This window comes from Lampetra planeri, chromosome 16, assembly GCF_965212315.1.
Source record: "Lampetra planeri chromosome 16, kcLamPlan1.2.h2, whole genome shotgun sequence".
Classification (NCBI taxonomy): Eukaryota; Metazoa; Chordata; class Hyperoartia; order Petromyzontiformes; family Petromyzontidae; genus Lampetra; species Lampetra planeri.
The window spans coordinates 6,163,309-6,188,950 of NC_136122.1; the positions used below are offsets into that span (position 1 = coordinate 6,163,309).

Consider the following 25,642-nt stretch of genomic DNA (forward strand, 5'->3'; position numbering starts at 1 on the left):
TTTAAAATGTAAAAACTCAGGAGCCTACCAGTTAATCAGGTATTTAGGATTGACACGTGTGCCACTGTGGTTTCTCTCCGGCTGTGGACATGCTCTCACTCTCTCAGGTTTTTTCGGTAAAGTCACGTAGGTAAAAATAAATCATAAAAGTAAAAATAATAGTAATAATAGAAATAAAATTATAAATCACGACGTTTCGGAGGCAACACTAGTCTCCGTCATCAGGTCGGATCGTCACAGCTAGATTACTGTATCAAGTGGCACTTGATACAGTAAATCTAGCTGTGACGGTGTCGAAACCGACTTTCAGTTCTAGATCTCCACTTGCGGAGTAGATTCACAGGAACATGTCCACATTTCAGGAATAGCTGCGAGCATGTTAACATCTCGCTAACTAAAGACACTGGGGATGTAGCTGGTCTGTGTACCTCGGGGCTAGAGTAATGAATAATGTAACAGAGCATTCATGATTTACCTTTGGGCACCCAGAGGTTAGCAACTAGTAGAAAGACAGAGCCACCCAGTAGGCATGCAACTTTGGGCCAATGTTGGCATTTGGTTGGAACTGTTGGGCTAGCGTTTGGCCCATCAGTTTCAAGTTTACTGGGCAAACGGTGGCGAGGAAACAGTGCGAGCAGACGTTGGCGTCTTCTTGGTTCTTTCGGTAAAGTCACGTAGAAGGGAAGTAATAAAATAATAAAAATAAAACATAATAAAATATTTCTCACGACGTTTCGGCCACAACGCAAGCACCTGAGGACGGCTGCTTGCGTTGTGGCCGAAACGTGATAATTATTTTATTATGTTTTATTTTTATTATTTTATTATTTCCCTTCTACGTGACTTTACCGAAAGAACCAAGAAGATGAATCACTGCAGTCACGAAAGCTTTAAATCGAAATTCAGACATTGGCGGTCGAGTGCCGATTTTGCAACAGCAGTGGGATCGGGCAGAGGGAAGCGATAGCAAGAGTATGATGGCGTTATCGGCACTGTCCACGGTGACCTTTCGATTACGTACGGGATGTCTCAAACTGGTACATCTTGGTGGAATTTATCTGAGCTGCGCTCGGCTGGGGATATGGATTTAAGGGCCATAATGTGAGTCGTGGTCATATTTTGGGCAAATCAACATTTTATTTCTTTAACCTTTTTTTGTGTTCGTCTGAGGACCCCGCGTCTGGAATGTGCTGCTTCTTAGGTGCGATTGGAAACTGAGCCGTGTGGTCGACACGCAAACCCCTATTAGGAGGCGTGGGTCCGTGGCGAGCCAATCGTCGAATTCTGAACGCAGTTTGTTTTCCCTGCTGCTGTCGGAGCCGCTCGTCGTCTGCTCAGGACAACGTGAGCGTCTCGGAGCCACAACGCGGAGGAGGAACAGAGAATTGGGTGGTTTGCCAAAAAAGCGCTGCCTGTATAAAAGACAATATCGATGTTTTACGGTGAAAAAAAACTCCTGCAGGAGCACAGTTCCCGTGCTCGCGGAGGGACAGCGGCGATCTGCGGTGCCGTTAACAGAGCGATATAATCGTACACCCGACTCCATCGCCGATCAGAGACCTGCTCCCCCCCCCCTCCCCACCCACCCCCATATATAGTCATTGTGGATCGTCATGATAAACAAACATTGAAATTGCCGGGGGTTCATCGTAATTTGCGTGTTCATCGCTGCGTCGATTAAATTGCCAATCTAACCGTGGGATCGAGCAATGATGTGATGACACGCACCGCCTTCATTTGATTGGCTAATATCAGCAAAGATCGGTGATTTAGCCGCAGTCCGCGTTCATTGATACCACAGCGCCCAAGTGCTGCGGGTTCACTGAGTGCATCGTCGGTATACCACGTGGTCTGCTGGTGGTGGCGTGACCTTCTGCTCAGAATGTTTGTACATGAATACTAATTAAGCGTTAATGCCATTGAAGTGTTAATTTAGGCACGAGGTGTTAGTTTCATTTTTTGGAAAATGTGGGAATTGAGTGCTTAATTATTTGCCCTGTACCAGATACCCCCCTATCACCAGAACGTCTGCTGTCCCAATTAATAATCATGTACTGACGTTATTGTTTTATATTGCATCCTTTATTGCGTCTCGCCCAATCTCCGAGGAGTCACAGACGAGCTTGGAAGGCGGCAGTCATCGATATATTAAGATGTTTTAGCCAATCATTGAGTGTTTCTATCACGTGGCAGGAAACCGCAGGGCCCGGTCAAAATCCGCGGGTGCGAGGGGGCAACACTGTATCCCACACAGAAGCGGACAGGCGATGTTAGTCCGCACTTTGCTCGACCGCATCCTGTTGGCGAGCCCAATTCTTGGCGTCACCTCGACGCCCAAGGGAAGGGAGTTTGTAACCTCGTTGTGGTCATCCTCCAAACCTGCCTCGACAATGCGGGGTCATAGGCCACATGCGTCGCCATCGCTGCCCGGCTGTCTGGCTTCGAGTGGTTTTACTCAATCTGAGGTCAAGGACACAAACACGCGTCCACGACAAACTGCGACCACGGAACGAGGACTTTCGCCTCTCGAACGCGCACCGCAGGTGTTCTGAGCTGGCTCTCCGATTGTGAATTTGATTACTCTTTGGTTCTTTGGGTAAAGTCACTTAGAAAGAAAACGTCTCCGTGTGTGTCTCTCTCCGAGCATGCATTCGTATTCTATTATTTATTTTCTTTTCACGGGACTTCACCGAAAGAACCAACGAGTAATTCCTGCAGTCACGAAAGCTTCAAATCAAGTTTGTTAATTTGATGATAATAAAATGCAGTGTATGCAGTGTACGTTGCTTAAATAACATTTTGCGACGGTAATATTTTTTTAAATATTTGCATCTGTCGGTTACCCGTGCCACCGTGCCACGCACGTGGAGTAAATGCACACGGGTGCACGATGCTTACGATGCCTTCGATACAAAGACGTAAAGTGCTTTCGTGCGGGCTCCTGAATGCCCCCCAAGTGGTGAAAGTAGAAGTACATCGGTAACAACGCGAGGGAGAAGGCGCGGGAGATGACACGAGGGGGGAGGGGGGAAGGTCACGAGCATTCGGAAGTGGGAGGGTGACCTTTCAAAAGTAATCCATCTCTGATTACCGATTACTTGAGATTTTAGAAGAAACGTAACTTATTCTCTCGCGTTCTTGTTGTCGTCGTCTTCAAAGTAGCACAGTGTGACGATTTAGACGCTTGCACGTGACCGCTTCCTTCAAACGAGTGAGCGATGAACGGATTTATAATGTTTGTCGTAACACAATTATAAATGAGCATTCTCCCTGCATGATATCTGAAGCAGCAGGGGGGGGGGGGGGGTCACATTTTCAAATTGTGCGCAGATGTAATGAGACTAGGGAAGGTGGATTTCCGGTAGGTCCCAGTTTGTGCCGTATTCAGTCTGTAACAAGATTATCGGTACCTAGCCCTGTGCCGGTTGATTACACTTGGCCGTCAGTTTTGACAATACAATTCGTGCCAGCAGCTCACGGCCATTTGGAGGGCAGCAGCAATCGCAAGATTGCAAAGCACAACTTTGAAAGCCGCACAAAATACATGTCACTTTTGAAATCTCGACTGATGCCAGCTTCTAAAAGCCACCGGCCCAATGCTGACGCGTGATGTCGCTCTCCTTGCACCGTGGGTATGGAACAGACACCGCATGAAGCGAGCCGTGCCACGCACGCGCCGACATTGAGAACAAGGGCCACTGCAAGTGAGAAACATTCTAAACCCCTCGCGTTAGCGAAACATTCCAAATGCCTTAGGTCTGAAGAACTCCCCAACAATCAAGTTGCCAAAATATTCCCCAGACCCTCACATTTCAAACATTCCTACACCCTCGTGACATTTGAAAGGGTTTGAAATGTCTCCCGTTTAAAAAAAAAAACTCCAATATTCTCAAATAATAGCCGGTTTTTCTCTCCCAAACTCTCAATTTAAAACACTTCCAATTATTCAAATTGAAAAAGAAAACCAATCCAAACCTCTCAAGCTTCAAAAACTCCCAAACCGTCACGTTAGAAAGTTAAAAAAAATTTCTCCAAACCCAGAAATTTGATAATTGTCCAAAGTCTCAAATTTGAAAAACTCCCCCAAATGCTCGAGTGCCCCCACCCCCCTCACCCCCCCTTACCCCACCCCCCCCAATCCCCTTACCCCCCCCACCCTCCCTTACCCCACCCCCCCACCCCCCTTATCCACCAGCGCGGTGTTCTTCATCGCAAGGCCCCGGGGGGTACCACTGGCGGCCCCTGGTGACGCTCGGTACCCCTCCCTCCCCACGTGACAACTCAACCCCTCTGTCGTCAACGTCGTTGTGCTGCTGTCAAACCCCGCAATGCTTTCAAATGTTGTGGCGGCACCTCACGCAGAACAACTACACCAGTGAAGAACAACGTGATCAGTGAGAGGAACAACTTCACCAGTGAAGAACAACTGCACCAGTGAAGAACAACTTCACCAGTGAAGAACAACTTCACCAGTGAAGAACAACTGCACCAGTGAAGAACAACTGCACCAGTGAAGAACAACTTCACCAGTGAAGAACAACTGCACCAGTGAGAGGAACAACTACACCAGTGAAGAACAACTTCACCAGTGAAGAACAACTTCACCAGTGAAGAACAACTGCACCAGTGAAGAACAACTTCACCAGTGAAGAACAACTGCACCAGTGAAGAACAACTTCACCAGTGAAGAACAACTGCACCAGTGAAGAACAACTTCACCAGTGAAGAACAACTTCACCAGTGAAGAACAACTGCACCAGTGAGAGGAACAACTACACCAGTGAAGAACAACTGCACCAGTGAAGAACAACTTCACCAGTGAAGAACAACTTCACCAGTGAAGAACAACTTCACCAGTGAAGAACAACTGCACCAGTGAAGAACAACTTCACCAGTGAAGAACAACTTCACCAGTGAAGAACAACTACACCAGTGAAGAACAACTACACCAGTGAAGAACAACTTCACCAGTGAAGAACAACTTCACCAGTGAAGAACAACTGCACCAGTGAAGAACAACTTCACCAGTGAAGAACAACTTCACCAGTGAAGAACAACTGCACCAGTGAGAGGAACAACTACACCAGTGAAGAACAACTGCACCAGTGAAGAACAACTTCACCAGTGAAGAACAACTTCACCAGTGAAGAACAACTGCACCAGTGAGAGGAACAACTTCACCAGTGAAGAACAACTTCACCAGTGAAGAACAACTTCACCAGTGAAGAACAACTTCACCAGTGAAGAACAACTTCACCAGTGAGAGGAACAACTACACCAGTGAAGAACAACTTCACCAGTGAAGAACAACTTCACCAGTGAGAAGAACAACTTCACCAGTGAAGAACAACTTCACCAGTGAAGAACAACTTCACCAGCGAGAGGAACAACTACACCAGTGAAGAACAACTTCACCAGTGAAGAACAACTTCACCAGTGAGAAGAACAACTTCACCAGTGAAGAACAACTTCACCAGTGAAGAACAACTTCACCAGTGAGAGGAACAACTTCACCAGTGAAGAACAACTTCACCAGTGAAGAACAACTTCACCAGTGAGAAGAACAACTTCACCAGTGAAGAACAACTTCACCAGTGAAGAACAACTTCACCAGTGAGAAGAACAACTTCACCAGTGAAGAACAACTTCACCAGTGAAGAACAACTTCACCAGTGAGAGGAACAACTACGCCAGTGAAGAACAACTTCACCAGTGAAGAACAACTTCACCAGTGAGAGGAACAACTTCACCAGTGAAGAACAACTTCACCAGTGAAGAACAACTTCACCAGTGAAGAACAACTTCACCAGTGAGAGGAACAACTTCACCAGTGAAGAACAACTCCACCAGTGAAGAACAACTTCACCAGTGAGAGGAACAACTTCACCAGTGAAGAACAACTTCACCAGTGAAGAACAACTTCACCAGTGAAGAACAACTTCACCAGTGAAGAACAACTTCACCAGTGAGAGGAACAACTTCACCAGTGAAGAACAACTTCACCAGTGAAGAACAACTTCACCAGTGAAGAACAACTTCACCAGTGAAGAACAACTTCACCAGTGAAGAACAACTTCACCAGTGAAGAACAACTTCACCAGTGAGAGGAACAACTTCACCAGTGAAGAACAACTTCACCAGTGAGAGGAACAACTACACCAGTGAAGAACAACTTCACCAGTGAGAGGAACAACTACACCAGTGAAGAACAACTTCACCAGTGAAGAACAACTTCACCAGTGAAGAACAACTTCACCAGTGAGAAGAACAACTTCACCAGTGAAGAACAACTTCACCAGTGAAGAACAACTTCACCAGTGAGAAGAACAACTTCACCAGTGAAGAACAACTTCACCAGTGAAGAACAACTTCACCAGTGAGAGGAACAACTACACCAGTGAAGAACAACTTCACCAGTGAAGAACAACTTCACCAGTGAGAAGAACAACTTCACCAGTGAAGAACAACTTCACCAGTGAAGAACAACTTCACCAGTGAAGAACAACTTCACCAGTGAGAGGAACAACTACACCAGTGAAGAACAACTTCACCAGTGAAGAACAACTTCACCAGTGAGAGGAACAACTTCACCAGTGAAGAACAACTTCACCAGTGAAGAACAACTTCACCAGTGAGAGGAACAACTACACCAGTGAAGAACAACTTCACCAGTGAAGAACAACTTCACCAGTGAGAGGAACAACTACGCCAGTGAAGAACAACTCCACCAGTGAAGAACAACTTCACCAGTGAAGAACAACTTCACCAGTGAGAGGAACAACTACACCAGTGAAGAACAACTTCACCAGTGAAGAACAACTTCACCAGTGAGAGGAACAACTACACCAGTGAAGAACAACTCCACCAGTGAAGAACAACTTCACCAGTGAGAGGAACAACTTCACCAGTGAAGAACAACTTCACCAGTGAAGAACAACTTCACCAGTGAAAAACAACTTCACCAGTGAAGAACAACTTCACCAGTGAGAGGAATAACTACACCAGTGAAGAACAACTTCACCAGTGAAGAACAACTTCACCAGTGAAGAACAACTTCACCAGTGAAGAACAACTTCACCAGTGAAGAACAACTTCACCAGTGAAGAACAACTGCACCAGTGAGAGGAACAACTTCACCAGTGAAGAACAACTTCACCAGTGAAGAACAACTTCACCAGTGAGAGGAACAACTACACCAGTGAAGAACAACTTCACCAGTGAAGAACAACTTCACCAGTGAAGAACAACTTCACCAGTGAGAAGAACAACTTCACCAGTGAGAAGAACAACTTCACCAGTGAAGAACAACTTCACCAGTGAAGAACAACTTCACCAGTGAAGAACAACTTCACCAGTGAGAGGAACAACTACACCAGTGAAGAACAACTTCACCAGTGAAGAACAACTTCACCAGTGAGAGGAACAACTTCACCAGTGAAGAACAACTTCACCAGTGAAGAACAACTTCACGAGTGAGTGGAACAACTGCACCAGTGAGTGGAACCCCACTGGTGCAAGGGGCTTTCTGGTTCAGTTTAACGCGTGGGTTTTCGCGAACAATATTATCCATAATTGAGGTGGTGGGTTTTTTTTTGGGGGGGGGAGGGGGGGGGGCGAGGGTGTATGGGGGGTTTCAGATCGCGAACCTTCCGCTTCGCTCACAGCCTGGGCAGAAAGTGCGTGGCGGTCATGCGCGCGGTGACTCGCCTGCCGTTCCTCGCGCGTCCGCGCTTGCCGAGCGCCACGAACGCGCCGGCGTGCGCGCTCGACTCGTACGCGTTGTAGTTGTTGGGCAGCAGCGTCTCGCCGAACTTGCACTCGTCGGAAAAGTACGGCTGAGAGAGAGAGAGACAGGAGGAGGGGGGGGGTTGGTGGTGGTTGCGTGTGGGGGAGAGAGAAGAAGGGGGGGGGCGATGTTAGGTGCTGGCGGTGGTGGTGGTGAAGGTGGTGACGGTGGTGGCGGCGGCGGTGGTGGCGGCGGCGGTGGTGGCGGTGGCGGCGGTGGTGGTGGTGGCGGTGGTGGCCGTCCTTGTGGCAGCACAGAAAGTAGGTAGGTAGGGTCGTGGGTGGAGTTTGGGTGGGGGGGCGGCACGGGGGGGGTGGCACGGGGGGATGGCACGGGGGGGGGCAATGCCTCCCCCTCCCTAAACTGGGCACATTTATTAATTTATTTTCAATAGTTTACAATCAATATAAAAAAATTGTACATACAAATATTAAATTTTGACTTAAAGCTTTTGTGATTTCAGGAATTCATATTCTTTGGGTCTTTCGGTAAAGTCACGTGGATAAAATAAAACAAAAAAACTACGACGTTTCGATCGCAATACAAGCACAAGTGGCAAGCGTAAGGGGTCCACGTATCCCCGGCTGAGAACCACTGGTTCAGATGGAGTGCTCTTGCCAATAACATCTCGTTAGCCCAACAGAATTGTTTTAAACAAGCTTGACTCGTTGCTGAGACCCAGAAAGTTGAGACCGTTCCAGAGTTTGCTGGCTCAAAGTAATGCTGCTGGATAATATTGCTTCTGAACAGGCAAGAGGCCAGTTTACTTCACATATTAGCAATTATATGTCGAGACAGAATGGAATTATTCTTATATGGGTTTTTTTTCAGTCTAAAAATGCTGATTGTGAAATGTAACGCAGGTGGCAAGCGTAAAGTGGTTCACCGAGCAGATGTCACTGATGCAGTGTTGCGTTCTAATTCCCGTATAAATTTGTCTCAAATCATCGGCTCGAAGAGGCTCAATCTTGATTTGAAGCTTTCGTGACTGCAGGAATCCATACTCTTTGGTTCTTTCGGTAAAGTCACGTAGGTAGAAAATAAACCTTTTAAAACAGTCTACCTCAGCAGCAGACCAAGCTTTCCCACCTGAAGACGGACGCTTGTATTGCGCCCGAAACGTCGTGATTTATTTTATTTTATTCCTACGTGACTTTATCGAAGAGGCTCCCTGTTCATCTCCATCCATGGCCCAGAGCCAGTGGCAGGCATTCTGTTCTCCAATCACGGGGAGCAGTAGATCCGCAAGACAACTGTTGTCATTTCTACGTCGACAAAATGTTGCTTATCGTATCCACTGGAGGGTGATTCTATTCTTGCTTAAAGCAAAACGCGTTCAGCAGCTACATGCCAATATCAAGGTCTGCTAGACACGAGAGGGCTCCAGGGGAGAGTTCGTGTCGGAGTGCAAACCACACACGGTTCGTAGTTTGCGTTCCTTCAAGGCCACCGTGGCACGACTGTGGCTTGCCTTTGATTTAGAGTGATGATGAGTTGATACAAAATATCAACCAGAATTATAAAACTCAACCTTCCGGTCGTGAGGCTGACCTGTTACGTTGACTGCGTGGGTTGTTTTGAACGTTACCCCCTCGTATGTGTGGGGTTTCTCCAGGCACTCGGCTTCTGTCCCACGTGTTGCAATGCACGGCGATGGATGTTGTACTCAGTGAGAATGAGCATCCTCGGTGGCATGATGTGAATGGCTTCGCTGCAGTGCAAGGCTTCAATGCTGCATAATACATTACGACACATTAATGGATTACGAGTAGCGCTTGTGGTTGTCCTATGATGCACTGGTTCTGACCAAAGGAATGTGGAATATCCACCTCTGGTTTAGCTGCCAGAGAAGATGAGCCTCTTTCCCGTGGTCTCTGTGTGTGGGGAGGCACTTTGACTAAACCTCGACCAACATCCGGAAATTTCCACCAAACTCAAAAATGGAACTGCCTTCTTTCTCACACTGATTCTAGATTTGATACAGTAAATCTAGCTGTGACGGTCCACCTGATGACGGAGACTTGTGTTGCCTCCGAAACGTCGTGATTTATAATTTTATTTCTATTATTATTTCTATTATTTTTGTTATTTATAAATAGCAAACGTGACGAATAGAAACGTCACTATTCACCCCACCCACCGCAGACATTCTACGGAATTGTAATTTTTGAGGGTCACGACATGATTCAATGTCATTCTATGGGTCCCTATATTAATATATTTGACTCTATGTCAGTATACGCTTCTCTATGCGAGTCAACGGTGACCGGGCTGAGCTCATAAACTCGCCACACTTGAGAATCCGGTTTAATGTACGTGTGTTGAACTTCTTTCGCACCGTACGTAGCCAACCGTGATAATCAGAGGTTCGGGGAAAGACAGCAATGGGCAGCTGCCTGGCTTTAAACCCTGTGGGGTGGAGGCAGTCTCAGTGGTGGAGCCAAATCAGCGCTCTGAACTTTGAACCACCCGGGCAGCTATGACAATCGATTTTAATCGATTCGATCGCCGCGTCGTCCGATGCCCACCGATGAAGGGGGCGATGGAGCCACGCACACACTCACCCTCGCGTAGAGCCACACTCACACTCACCGTCACGTAGAGCCACACACACACTCACCGTCACGTAGAGCCACACACACACTCACCGTCACGTAGAGCCACGCACACACTCACCGTCACGTAGAGCCACACACACACTCACCGTCACGTAGAGCCACACACACACTCACCGTCACGTAGAGCCACACACACACTCACCGTCACGTAGAGCCACACACACACTCACCGTCACGTAGAGCCACGCTCACACTCACCGTTGCGTACAGATTCCCTCTGCTGCTCATGGCGAGGAAGAGGCCGCTTTTGATGCCGAAAATGCTGACGACCCCTCGCTGCACGGTGGAGATCTCCAGGAGACCTAACGGAGCAGATCGAACGCTATCATCGTCACGTTTGGTTGCCGCGCCAATCTTATAGCGCAAGGCGATTGCGAAGGCGGGCGCTTTGCTTTTCCAGACGGGTATCATCCGCAGCAGTCTTGCGGTAGGGGCCGATGTTGCTGTATGTGTGACTTCACCAAATTAAATAATTATTGAGCAATTTGGCAAGCGTTGTCCGTCACACTCTTAGGTTTTTTCGGTAAAGTCACGTAGGTAAAAATAAATAATGCAAATAAAATAATATAAATAATAATATAAATTAAATTATAAATCACGACGTTTCGGAGGCAACACAAGTCTCCGTCATCAGGTGGGACCGTCACAGCCAGATTTACTGTATCAAGTGAGGCAAAACTTCAAGAGACAAGCTCTTAAATACAAGTTAAGGGGGGAGGAGGGGGGAGGGGGTTATCTGAATGTGGTAGCCAATGAATGGAACGTGTTGGGGGGGTGGGCGGGGCTCAAAGAGAACAATAGGTGCACATGTTGTTTTACCTGGTATTGGTTGACAATCCAAATACAAAAAGGAGAGTACTGTTAAACGCTGGGGATGTCCGTCACCCCGGCCACACGTTGCCCACTCACGTTTGAATAACGTCACAGGGTCATTGAACGAACACGCTGAAGCACACTGCGTGTATTTGCGGTCAATACGCCTGCAGTGTGAACCAGCGCTGCCAATTGTCTTGAACTATGAACCTTGACAACATGTGGCTCTGCCGTGTCACCATCCCAAACACAAACGCAGAGAAGGAGCGCCCCTTACAGTCGACAGAGCCGTGTCATCGGTGTCATGCACCTGTTAGGAGTAGTCACATCTGAACTCATCAGACCTCAACAGATGATCAGGATATTAACTGAGTTCTATGTGGGTGGGAGACTGGGATTGCACGATACCAGAGTACGGTAAAGTCATCGCTTAACGCGTGTTCACACAAACGCTTCCGCTATAACGCGGTTCTTCCATTAGAGAACACTTGTCGAATAACGTGGGACACGCGCCGTGATCACGTGGGACACGCGCCGTGATCACGTGGGACACGCGCCGTCATCACGTGGGACACTCGCCGTGATCACGTGGGACACGCGCCGTGATCACGTGGGACAGGCGCCGTCATCACGTGGATACACGCGCCGTGATCACGTGGGACACGCGCCGTCACAACGGAGTTTCCGAGCGGTCGACGACGAACGACTTTGTTGAGGTGACGCGGCTGAGCGCTATGATCGAGTACGTGGGACGACATCGTGACGCGGCGGCGTACCCTGAGTTTGTGTGGCTGTGTGCGCGCAGTACATCGTATCTCGCCAAATTTCATCGCTACATTATTTATGGAGAAATTGTTTTTGCTGAATGCGTTTTTCCCGCTTAACGCGGCACTTTGAAGGCAGCGAGGACTCACTGTGTTCTTGAATATTTCTGTGCGGAGAGTCACACAACCCCTGTGTGTGTAGGGGGGGGGGGTCCCCAGGTTATTTAATTTCCTCCAATCGGCAAAACACGAATTCATGAAATTGGGCGAAACATCCCAATTCCCGCGAAATCAATTTTGAAAAAGAGCCTTTCGACTTGATGAGATGTTTCCACGGATGAATGAAGAGCGGAGCTCACCACGTGCTCAAAGGGGCATTGGGGGCGGCTTTGGGTTTATTGCGCGCCGCAACGCGAGATTTGAACAATCCGAGACCTGCTCGAGGTGACAGCCACGAGAGGCTAAACATAAACGGACAAAAGGGGGTTGTGCTTCATCGGCAATAAACTAAAACAACATTTAGGATCTGCCGGACTTTTACCGGCTTCTGGGCCGATGATTTCCAGCAGAATTAATTTGAGCAGAACTCTGGTCGTACTTTGACTTTCTGACTCTCGTCAGCATAGTCTGGCCTCTTCTTGAAAAAGCCCAAAAAATACCTTGCTGGAAACCATTGTCGCAGCAGTCCCAAAAGGCCGATGGGACCTCAACGTTGATTTATTTGACGGTAAATATGACCTTGTCTGGGTTTATTGTTTTGAGTTTAATGCCCATAATCTACCGGGGTGGCACGCAACTATTTTTGTGAGAGGCTGAAAGCTCGGTCCGTCTCGGGCTCTCTGGAAATCAGGCAGAGATCATGGTGCGATATTTAAAGCATCGGAGTGGGAGGGGGTAAGCAGAGAGGGAGAGAGAAGGAGAGGGTGAGAGGATGAGACAGGGAGGCGTGGAAGTGAACCGAGGGTCGGCCACTTAGTCACCATAGCGATGCTGTGTTTGGCAAAAAACACAAGGGAGTTGAGAGCGTTAATTGCTCTAATCCACAAGGCGTGAGGCCTTTAAAACCGTTGACATATCCGATTATGGCTCGTGTCCGATGCCAGCCACACGTCTTGTGTCAAATTGGGAATTTTATGAGCATTCATGCACTTTGCTTTTTTGTGTCTTTGTGCATATATATAGATGCCCGCTAGCAGAACTTACCCCACAGTCTGTTAGAGGCTATACGGGGGATCTTTTTATCTTGGCAAGCACATGCCTGTCTTTATATTTGGGGAGCGGTAAAGTAGTTGTTACTGCCCTACAAACCCGGCAACTCAAGTTCGATTCGCTTTCACGGCCAACATCTGAACCGGTGCTCGGTGTCCCCTAGGTCGACTCAGCCTCAAATTAGTGCCTGGTGTCGTGGTGTGTAAACATCGCCACTCGGGAGACAAAGGCGGCCAGGGCTTGGTGTTGGCCACCCACCCCCTCGTGTGCGTGTGGCTGCCTTGATAGGTGCTCACTAACAGCACTTGCCCCAATAGACTATCCGGGGGATCTTTGTCTTTGTGTGTGCAAGTGATATCGTCCGTACGTGCACGTCTATATAAGTGTAGGTGTGACATGTGCCAGTGTGGGCTGCTCTGTGTACATCCGCGGTTACCAACGGCCACAGGCATCCCGTACACAGCACGGCGCAGCGGTCACCAAAAATACACCGAGACCAGCCGAGCGCACATTCATCATCATCACCGCCACCGCCGCCACCGCCGCCGCCACCGCCAGCCTCTGGCAAGTTCACGCGCGTGGAGGCACTCGCTGGTGGACGCCTCGTGCCGTTCAACTGCGGCGAGTGAGCCATGCCCAGAGAGAGAGCGAGAGCGAGCGGTGCTAACAACCTCCAAGTGGTCGGAGGGGGAGCGGGCGGGCGGGGGGCTCTCAGCCATCGAAATTGATAGTCCAAAAATGTTGTTACGTTATCTCGCATCGGTGTGGCGGCTTTTCTTCAAAGTTTAACAGTTTGGCGGACGCCAAAATTACTCAATTGGGATTATTATGCACAACGGTAAATCATCGCCCCACCCCACCCCACCACCCCCGACTGGCAGAACCAATGCCCCAGATCACTCGTTGCGAACGAGACTCGGCCGGCCCTGTTGAGTCTTCACCGATGTCAAACTAAATCAGCGGAACCCCATAACCGTGAAACAGAAATTGTGCCCCTGGCGCATCTGCTTCAGCTCGGCGAATCGGCGCCATTGCTGAATCTCGGCAGTCGTTGCAGGTGGCTGGATTAAATGCAACATTTTTGTAAAAAAAAATTAAAACAAATTTTTTTGGTCCATTGTGCGGTGGCGCACAATGGACCGGAGCAGGATTGCTGCTGCCTGCTTCGACATTCGCTTAAAGTTTGTGTCGCGTCAACTTTCGTGCCACCCACCCCGCCGTCCGAGTGGTGGGGTGGGGGGGGGCACGACAGTTGAATACTGGACATGTGTGAAAAAGAGCTTCACAGCTCATCAGATTCCTCCAACGTAACCAACCGCCCCACGCCCCACGCCCCCTCGCGGTGCGGTGTGACCGCCGCTCGCACACTCACTGTAGGGGCTCTCGCTGTGCACGCCGCCGACGTGCCCGTCGGGCAGCACCTGCAGGTGGTAGCCGATGCCCACGTTGCAGTAGAGGCGGCGGACCCGCTTGATCCCCGCCAGGTAGCCGTGCGGGCCCCGCCGCTCCAGCCGCTCCAGGGCCCGCTCTGAGCCGCCCACCGAGAAGCCTCGTCCGTCACCCGAGAGTCCCAGGGCAGAAGACGACGACGACGACGAGAAGGATGAGTTGGAAGATGCCGGGGGATACCTGGAGTTGTATCGAGAGCCCACGAGCCAGAATTGTCGGGGCACGGTGGCGTGGCCGGAGGAGGTCGCGAGCGGGTGGCACTGCGTCATATTTGGCGGCGCGCACGTAACGAGACACGCTGCTACTGCCAAGTGGAGAACCGGCTGAGCTCCACCCATCGTGGCACGTGGATTGTTGGCCTGCAGGAGGGAAGATTGGTTGATGGGATCCACCTAAAAATATCAGCAGACTGAAGCCGGCCTCCTCTCTCTCTCTCTCTCCACTCTCTTTCTCTCTGTCTGTCTCCCTAAGTCTCTCTCTCTCTTCTCTGCCACCACCACCGCCACCAGCACCACTGACACTGCCGGACTTATTATAGCAACAATAACAATGCCTCAAAACTCCAGAATGTGGTCCGGTCTCAGATGCCTGGCCACTCCAAAGGGGACCGAGGCCGCACGTCGGCAGTGAATGGACGAGATTGCAAAAGAGAGAGAGAGGAAAAAGAATTGCCTTGCGTTGACGTCGTACGGATTGGAGTTGAAACGGTGGCTTTCCGCCAAGACATTGGTGGTGACACGATACCGTGGATGCAAACTGCCATCAGTCAGCCCGCCCTATTTATAAGGAATCCGTCTCGCTATTGAATGACGTGGGTTAAATGCCATTTCTGCTAAATTTACGGAGCGGCTCTGGGTTCGGAAAGAGAAAAAAAGTTATTCTTGCGGTGCGCTGAAACGAGTTTGTTGTTGTTGTTCACCCCCTTAGGTGTCTCCCCCCTCGTGCGTCATCGTGAGGCACGCTGCATTTCGCGGGCCACCCGCTGCTAACTTGTGGCCCCAACAAAGCAGCGTGCTGTCAAAAAAGAAAACCCGACGAGGTTTAATCAGGTATGAGATCAACAATGCAGGGCACTTGTTTCCGCCCCCGCCCCTTCTTTCAAATGCCCGGAGAAAAATCCGTGAAATGTCACAGAGTCGCCTCCGCAGACGTTCGATTGCCGTTGCAGTGCGCGGGTGTGCGCTGAGTCGCGGGAACGATTGCGTCTCAAGGCGAAATCTCTCCATGTGGCTGCTTGCTGCTGCCTGCTGCTGCTGCCTGCTGCTGCTGCCTGCTGCTGCTGCTGCCTCTTAGCTCGTCGCGGGCGCTCCGTTTTCGTCAGGCGCTTTGCGCCGCGTGGCTGGGGTTGTGTCAGGGCAGCAACTCGGCCATCGGAGGGATGAGGATAGGCCCACTATTTAAATTAATTCGCGCGATATTGGTGGGTGGGAGGGCGTGGGGAGTGATGCGACGTACATTTTAAACCACCCGTCGGTGTTGAATATCAAATGCGTGCCCACGTTTGCTGCGCTCCGAACGCATACCATCCGCAATCAAATCGCGTTAATTTATGCGGCTGGGTGGCGATGTCGTCGTACATAAACTGCAGTTGGAGAGACGTGAGTTAATTTCCTGTTTGAGGGCCATTATTCCTCCAAAATTAATCAAAAGAGTACCTCTTGGAGAAAGGCTGCAGTGGCTGTTCTCCGGACATACTGGGCCCCACCTAGGAAATGTGGAATTTCACCTCCCCCATGCTGGTTTGAGCAGGGAGAGGCGTGCATTTTGTTCCGTTTGTAATTTATGTCGTCAATGGTTCATTCGTTCGCCGCTGATTTATTTAAAGCTTTTATTTCTGCCGTCCAGTTTGCATAAAATATCTTCACTGCAGTCACTGTCAGGAGCCGTGGTGAGTGAATTTCACCTTGCCTGACTCCTCCGCTGATTTGTATTTTGCTACTTTATGGAATTTCAGTGGCGCTGTTCCATCACCATGAAATGTTGTGATACTTTCAGGGTGCCGTATTTTAAAATCAAGACCTTGGTTTGTGAGAGCTCGGATGACTGCATCAGAATTCCATGGAATCAAATGCCTTTTTTCACAAGCCACGGAATAATTATGACATTTGCTATGAAATTGTGTCTAATAGAATGACTATTAGTATGTATTTGGTCACTGGTAGAACAACGATTTGTTTAAAAACATATAGCAGCCCGCTCTTCATGGTTGGTTGGCCTCGAAATTGAGCGTCTCGTATTAGCGTCGTCATCGCATACCTTTCACACTTTGGTGAATGCAGCCCTGCTATGTAGAGGCCCGGAGCTCGCCACTGACGTCGGTTCAGGCGGGCGGCCCTCGCCGGTCAGGTGGAGTCCTCTCCTCCCCTGGGATCTATGAAATCGCCACCGTTTCCTCGCGCGCCTCCCACCGCCGAACTTGGGACGAGGCCAGACGCAGAGGTCATCACGGACAGTCGCAACGGACCCCAGAGCTGTCCACGCGAATTGATGGACGACGGACGGATTATAACAAGCGGCGTTATTGAATTAACGGCGGCGATTGAGGAACCTGACAAAGAAGGCCGTGATGTGGGGTTAAAGATGAATATGAGCAAAATAAAAGGACAATTCTTCCAGGGACACGGCTGGAAAATGAAAAGCGGCATGCCAATGTGCCTTTAAAAAATATGTTTTTCAGTCGGTGCATATTACCCGCCATGACACGGATTGGAAACATTGACTCCGACAAAGAACGTGGAATTAATTATTTAAAGTATGCGAAGCAGCATAGAGAAATGCATGCTGGGAATAGCAATGAGAAAAAGGAACCATGTGGATCATAGAACAAATGGAAATTAGACATCATATTGACATAAATAAAAGTGGGCTTGGGGAGGACATATCACTAGAACGGATGATAGCAGATGGATGAGACTGGTCACATAATGGTATCTCGAGGAGGAAACCCACCCCTTGAGAGGACGACCACCGTGGAGATGGGACGATGAAATCAGCTCTTGCATGGGAGTGACACGGATTGTGGCATCGCAAGAGCATGACAGGCGGCAACCTTGGGGAGGCCTTCATCCAACGGTGGACAGAAAATGGTCAATGATGATGATGACAAATAATGTAATTTATTGGTTAATATCTATGGTTTGAATTAGCCAATACAGCAGCACTTTATAATGACCTACTCCTTTGAATGATGGTGTCACATCGCCGCTGCACAGCAGACGCTGCTGGGTGGTGTGTTCGTGTAATCGCCAACATCGCGCAAAGTTGCCTCTTCAGATGCCTCTGACGCATATTTACGTGAGCTTCACAAATAGAACCACGTGAAACACAGCACTGTGTGCCCTGTGGTTATGACGATTGCGAATTAAAGTTAATTGTACCTCGATACCAATCAAAACAAGCCAAGTTGTCTCCGTGCTTTAGCCAAGCGAATGCCGATCGCACTCATCGGCATTTGATGGTCTTGAACCGGTGGTGCAAATTCAGCATTGCCATGACGGGGACTGTGGATGAGTCACAAAGCGATAAACTCATGTTTTATCTATCACGGAGAGATGATGGGCTGAGTCGACCGCAGAATTGATCGTGCAAGCACTGAAAACTGCGATGCCAATTCGGATGCTGCTGCAGGACAACTTGCCTCAATGTAAATGTTGTAAAGTAAATTTCGACGCTCGATTTTCAACCGCCACTACAGTGTTTCGCGATGATATAACCTGCGAACAGAGATACCTATTAGACCTTGATGCATTTTCAGATTGAACTTGCTCACGCACCATACACACACACGCAAAGACAAAGATATCCACCCCCACCTCCCCGATATAGCCTCTACAAAACAGTTGGGGCAAGTGCTGTGAGCACAAACACCGACACACACACACACACGCACGAATTCGCCGTCCATCCCCCAACATACCGCACATCAATCCAGGAACGCTTTAAACCAGATACCTGCGAAGTTAAAACAAACTGCGCTATGCCGAACCTCTTAAGAGTTTTGAGTAACATTTCCTGTCGCTGGGCCAGAGGAACTTTGCCGACTCAATGTGTGCGAGTTGCAGGAGGGCCAGGTGGGACAGGTTGAGACATCTTCAAAGTGAGGAATCGCCTGTGCACACTGCGCGTGGATGCGTTGGGTCGCACGAGCGTACGTGGTGAAAGGCCCAACGCGGAAGATTCCTGGGTTTGATCTTCCACTGAAGCTCACGGTCCACCTTTAACCGCATCCACTGCCACAAACCACACGGCAGTAGATGCGGAGACCTGCCGCGATAATGGAGAATGTAAAACTCTCCACAGTGTGCGACTGTCGGTCATCAAGAACAGAGCGCGCAACGCGATGCCCGCTCCACCAATACGAAGGGAGACATCACAGCGACGAAACACTCCGCGACTGCTCCTGGCGCGGTTATCTGGCTTGACCAGCTGCATGTGAAATCCGACTTGTTGCTCTACATCTACATCAGCAGCCATACGACAGAAGAAGAAGAAACGTTCATTGCAGGCCGCAGCACCACATAGCAGCGGCCTCGATGCTGCATCATCGGGATTTGTGCACCGTGCACGCGCACAATGATCGCCCCGTGATCCTATCAACTCAGAATGCTCCGGATCTCAAAAGCGAAGCGCGATTGAGCCTAGATGGTGCTTGGGTGAGGGTGACCACCAATGCATGAGGCATGTTATATAGGCTGTTGTGTATCAAAATATATTGTTGTACCGTACTATGGTCCCACATCTATGCTCCCCCAGCCTTACCAACCCGCACTGACCAACGCGGTGAAGTATGGTCAAGTAACCCCCCCCCCCCCCCATGACTTGCACGGCGAGGGAAGGCCCACATCTCGCAGTGGATCGACAAAAGGTCCTCTGTACATCAGGGACTTTAAATGTAAAAGAACAAAAATCTCAAAGCAGTAATACCCAGATTTACGTCTCGCACTTTAACGTTGTTTCGAAAATACGTCGTCGCTTTTTGATTAACACCACTACGTGATTTGCGTCGCCTCAACCCCACACTGACGTCGCTGAGCGCATCACGCGTCCTCTCTCGTTATCCTGTCGCCTCTCAACCTTCGCCTCCACCACCCACTACTACCCTGTACGTCGCTTTGATTGACGTCTTTTCGATATTCGTCCTCGCACCTCGCAGGAACGCATCTCCGACCTAAAGCGGGGTATTGCTGTATATCGGTCAAGAAGTGCAGTGGTGATATTATAGCAAGGCCGTAATTATAATATATATTGGGGGGGGACACATTCCCCCCCCAATATTCAAATATGCTCAACATGTCCCCCCAATATGTTGCTGTAAAATAGATTTTTGTTTATATGATTGTGGTTATGGTTGTACTTTATTAATCCCTAATGTCTGCCATTACATACAATGAAACAAGAAAAGCTATCGCTACACCACTCATTTGAGGCTGAGTCGACCTAGGGGAGGCCCAGGACCGGTTCAGATATAATCGTCACTGGTGTTGGCCGTGAGCGGGAATCGAACTCGGTTCGCCGGGTTCATAGCGCAGCACGCTAACCACTGCACTACCGCTCCCCTGTGTGCCTCACCACCACTACCACCTTGGGTCTTCCCCTCGGCAGTGAAGCGCTGGGTACCACTTCCTTGCCTGTCTCGGTAAGCTGCTTCCTCCATTCTGTACACTGCGTCTCATCAATCACAAGTGTCTCTTCCTGATTAAATCTACGCTGCTCTTTTGTGCTATTCCAACCAGCCGACGTGTCTACCCTATCCCTCCACGGCATTCCACAAACCCACCCGCATGCGCCTACTAAACTGAATGTCCGTAAACGTTTTAATCCGATCGTTTTGTTAAAGTTCACCATCCTGACCTATGACACACACACACATTGCGCTTCTACTTCACACATTATAGCTTCCGCTGAAGTTAACTTTTCTGCCGTGGGTACAGCGTGTTAAAAGCGTGCTAAAAGTGTCCATGTGCTTAAATGGCGTTATAGTTTCTACGCGTGTCCCAGTGGCAGAGCGGGCGATGATTCAGCCGTGACGACTTTTCCATTGCCAACTTCTCGACCAGAAGCCACGGGGTGGCGGGGAAGGGGGGGGGGGCAGCGATGGGGGGGGGGGGGGTCTCGCTCTGCTGTCCACGGGGAGTCCCCGCTGACTCAGCCAGGAGTTGAGGGCAAGGTGGGTCGCCGCTGCCGCCACGCTGGGTCCACTTTCGGAAGCCTCGCCTCGCAAAGAGGGCCCACGGGCACGTGGCGGCAAGGGCCTCGGGACACCGCGACGCACGGCGGCTACGCGGATTCACGCTCGGGAATCGGCTATTTTCGTTGCCGCACAGCAAGGGAGCTGAAATGCTGCTCCGACAAATTTGGGTTGATCGCAGCTGGATGTCAGGATGAGAACCCTGAATATCAGTGGAGCCGAAAAATAATCAAAGGCGGTGTTAAGATGTTCAAACACCAAGTCGAGATAGCTTTCGCAAGGAATTAAGTCTGCATTAACCACACACAGTGCTTGGGGTGAACATGCAAACAAACTCTGATAGTCTACGCATTGTCTTTGGAGCTGATTGGCCTACACCAGAGAAAGCAGTCTTTATGGCCTAGTGAGTGGGGTGGGGAACCTTTTTTCTGCCAAGGGCCATTTGGATATTTATAACATCATTCGCGGGCCATACAAAATTATCAACTTAAAAATGTGCCCGTTATAATTGGTCAAACATTTAATTAACTCACCCCTAATGTGATGGATGGAACAGACCAAATTATTTCGCGGGCCTTATACGGCCCGTGGGCCGGACGTTCCCCACCCCTGGCCGACTCTAGTCTCTCACCAGTGTCAGACCAGAGAACGCCAGAAGGCGCACAGTACAAAGACAATGCCACACGTATTTGAGCATTTATAGCTCTGGATGAGCAGCTGCATCATGGGGCCTGTCTGCCGGTATCAAAATGTGGACAAATAAGAACACGTTTGGCCCTTTCTGCCAATAAAACAGGAGGTGTCAAGATGTTCAAATACCAAATAGATACCTTTTGCTAGGGATAAAGTGGAGCTGATGGCTCGTTGTTCTGGGTCATGGCGCACGATGGAACCGACGAGACGTGCAGTGGTGTCGCGATTCTTGATGAAAGTTCGTGGTGAACCTGCGTCTTGGTGTGGTGGCACATCGAGCGGGTCTCGGGTTACACAACGTAACAGCCATCCCTTTTTTAAAATGACAACGCGACCATGATGACAAACGTAAACAGTTTAATGACGGACAACGCGCATCAAAAAGCACACCGCCCGCCGTTCGAATATGAAGAGGAGCCAGAGTGAGCACATTTAGTCAAATAAATTCAGCACGAGCAAAACTGGCCAATAATCACACCAAGCCTAATTCGGCAGAGGTAGCCAATGGAGCGTCACCTTGTCAACAGCAACACATTTCACGGCGGCAGAGGAAATGGTTTGGGAATGTGATTATCAAACGGCGGTGACTCAATTGCTAAGCAAGTTGTTGCTTGTGACCTCAATGCGCTCAGGGATGCACGCTAACGACACTCGCTAACGGCTATTGTTGATGTCACCACCGCTCTCGAAGGAACAATGCGTCCGTTTCGCGAAATATGCGCGAGCTGGAACATTGTGTGTGTTTGTTGTTATTTTTGTTGTTGACAGTGGAGGAGTTTGACGAAACTTTTTTTGGTTCTTGAACGATTTTTTATTGGCCCCACATTTGCGTAAAGGACACAAATTAGAGCAATATCAATTGATGTTAATGCGTGGGTTTGTTGTAAATGTACGTTTGAATGGGTACTTTCGTATCTATTGGGCATGGAGCAAGTTAATCCCTCCCACTGTGATCGGATGATGATTCGTCACGGTTTAGGGTAGATATTCGATTCAATAAAAAAAATTTCGTCTAATTTTTACTCCCTCATTTCTATTTTCCTGTCTGCGCAGTTCTGTCCACTCCATTGGGCCCAAATGTGCCATCGTATCTTTTTTGCGTGCCATCTTCAAAAAATCATAAATAATCGACTTGATCTGGATCGCGAGCATTTAGAGCCGATTTTAATCAATGAAATCAATGCACGCGTACAAATGAATGTTATCGATCACAAATTATCAATTAGCGAAGTATCTATGTGAGCCAACGAGCATTGGGCAGTGCCTGTCTCCATTGGTGGTCCTGAGTCAGCGGTGGAAATTCCACATTCGTTCGGCGGGAATAAGCCTTGCCCGACTGGAAAACCACCACCAATGACTTCCAACATGTAAAGCAATCACTCGCTGCCCACCTTGGCTCCAACCGCATTGTCACAGGTACGGCACCGTGTGGCACTGTGCTATGAACCCCAGCAAACTGAGTTTCATTCCCTGCCACGGCTATCGTCAGTGGGCCAGTGATATCCCAACCGGTCCTTGGCCGGGTTCCGCGACCCCTTCACCTTCCCCGTACTGACGAGTGTGGTGAAGTATGGTCAAACAACCTCTGCGACCTGCACATCATGTGAAGGTCCATACTCTTTGGTTCTTTCGGTAAAGTCACGTAGGTAGAAAATAAAATAAATTAAATCACGACGTTTAGGGCGCAACACAAGCGTCCGTCATCAGGTGGGACAACCACAGCAAGAGACAATTGCTGAAGTGGGCTGTGGTTGTCGCACCTGATGACGGACGCTTGTGTTGCGCCCGAAACGTCGTAATTTAATTTATTTTATTTTATACCTACGTGACTTTACCGAAAGAACCAAAGAGTATGGATCCCTACAGTCACGACAACTTCAAATCTAGATTTTCGTCAAGCGGAGGTTTGACAAAGGGGTTTGCACTCTGTGTGTTCGAAATTCGTTTTTAAATAACAATGGCATCACTCTGGGTCGACTGATGCCCTCTGGACACGAGGACTCAAGCCACACGCGTGGAGACAGTGCAGCACATTCTGTGTCATTGCCCTCGCCAGTACATTCAAAACGTAACTTCTCTCCGACGAGGTCAGGAGGTCATCGTGGCTAATACCGTCGTCGTCACCGCACCTCGCCATCGCTTCCTTCCTTCTGCCAGATGCACGTATGTTGAACTTCTTTCGCGCCGTACGTAGCCAACCGTGCTAATCGGAGGTGCGGATCACACACCCGTTGCTCTTAAGGCCTCACCACCACCACCACCAAGATCTGATTTTATTTCTTCCCCTTCGTCTCAGAGCTTTGGGTGCGACTCCAGTGCTTGTCTAGGTGACCTGCCCTCCACCAGCATGCACGCGCATTCCACCCCATTGCAGCGTTCTCTTCTTGAATAAGCCCGCAATGCTTGCCTACCCAATTATATTCTGAACTTCCAAGTTGCTTACCCGTTGATGTTGTTGAGACTCCTGGCATCATCTGTGCGCACCTCTACTCAAAAGTCCTAGGAGCTTCTTGTCTTGTCGTTCCCTCTTAGAGTCCCAGCTCTCTAACTCTCAGTTGGCTACGTAATAAATAACAGCGTTAACAAGCAGAGGCCTCATCCCAAATGTGACTCATGCCTGGACACTGACCCCCACTGTTCAATGTCAAGCTCTTGGCTCTATCTCAAAAGTGATGTCACCCTCCCTACAACACACCACCAGTCCACAACATTCCCGACGAGCGAATCCCTGCGCAGAGCGAGCGTGCGCTGGGCACATCGCGTGGTGCCCAAGGTGGCTTAAGCCACTTGCACCAGGTGTCCCCCAAGGTGGCCCTTGTGAAATGCGCGCACGGCGGCCACGGAAGGTTCATCATCGGGCCGGCGTGACGGCGAAGCAAATCGTCGCTCGCAGGGTCTGGCGCCCGACGAGTCTTCCCGCTCAGACGAGCGTGGATGGGTGCGGTTCTCACACGCGTTGGCGGCACTGGTGCAGTGGTGGAAATTCCACATTCCCATGGGAAGGGTGTCAAGTTTAGCCACGCGCGCGGCATTTTCAATTCCGGGGCCACTTTGTACGAACAAAGTGAGTCTCGTGATGAGTTCGCGGGGTGTGTGTTTGTGCCTGGAAAAAATGCAGTCATTGGCTCGTAAACTTGTACCGTGTAACTGGTCAGCAACATGAAAGTCTTTACAGTATTTATATATTATTATTACTTTTAATGATGCAGTAGTTGATCTTTTCTCACTGAGGGCCTCCTTCTCTTCCGCGTCTTGTTCACAGACTGAATTAGATCACTTCCCCTTGTAACACTTCGTGCCACTGTTCTCCACGCAGCACCGCTGGACTCCTGGCCAAGCGGCGTCACGAAGTCCGCAGCCAAGAGCCGGGAGAGAACGAGCGGCAACGCTTGAGTCTGGAACGGTGTTCTCTTGAACCGCGGCAGAAACAGCGTCCTGGGCTGCAAACGCAGCAATAAATCCGATTAAAATCCAATTGATTGATCGATCGACGTCATTAAATGTCCATGAATGTCACCGACTTCCCCGGTCCGGCGCTCATTTGACGACTCTCCGACCAGAGCCAGGGGCACGATCACCGGGCGCGGCGGTGGCGCGCTGGGCCCCCTATCGGGAGGTCCATGTTGAGGCAAGGGCGCGTGTGTGGTGACCTTATTTATTGGTTGACCATACTTTACCAAACCCTGTGTCAGTGCGGGTTGCTGAAGGCGGGCCAGCATAGACGTAGGAGCATAGTACAGCACAACAATGGGTTTTGCTGCCCACCTTGCAGCAGCCTGCACCACGTGCGTCCTGCGCGGTCATCGTCCATTCAAACGCCGTCGAAGCCCAACCCTCCTGCTTAGCGTCTGAGAACTGGTGAGGTCGGCCCAAATTCTTCTCCGTCGTTGACGCGACGTTCGACCGCTCGCCGCACGGATTCCCACAACGGCGGCGCGCGTCTTCACCTCGTGAAAAATCTCGCCAAACGGCAGCGCGATTCGAGAGTGAGCCATCAAACAAAACAAAAACAAAGAGACTCCAAGCTGAAGGAAGGAAGAAAAGGAAAAAAGGCGCCGGGGGGCTTTGTGGGGCAGCCGCAAACGCCAGAGGGCCCTCTCGGCTCGTCGCCGCTTTGACCCGC

The 25,642-nt window shown here is 49.7% G+C and overlaps 1 protein-coding gene across 1 annotated transcript; it reads right to left on the reverse strand.

Annotated features, from left to right (window-relative positions):
* Positions 1–7,658: 7,658 nt before the first annotated feature.
* LOC144722951 (fibroblast growth factor 4A-like) lies at positions 7,659–14,908 on the reverse strand. Its single transcript, XM_078601391.1, has 3 exons — positions 14,563–14,908; positions 10,603–10,706; positions 7,659–7,835 (listed from the first exon to the last, which is right to left on the reverse strand). Exons 1-3 carry the CDS (start codon positions 14,906–14,908, stop codon positions 7,659–7,661), a joined length of 627 nt encoding a protein of 208 aa, XP_078457517.1.
* Positions 14,909–25,642: the final 10,734 nt, after the last annotated feature.

What these genes read in the sequence shown, in the direction of transcription:
- LOC144722951 (XM_078601391.1), bottom strand. Translation starts at nt 14,908, where the DNA reads ATGACGCAGTGCCACCCGCTCGCGACCTCCTCCGGCCACGCCACCGTG. An exon ending in GCACAGCGAGAGCCCCTACA is followed by an intron (nt 10,707 to 14,562) that starts GTGAGTGTGCGA and finishes CTGCTCCGTTAG; the next exon opens with GTCTCCTGGAGATCTCCACC. An exon ending in GAGGGAATCTGTACGCAACG is followed by an intron (nt 7,836 to 10,602) that starts GTGAGTGTGAGC and finishes TCTCTCTCTCAG; the next exon opens with CCGTACTTTTCCGACGAGTG.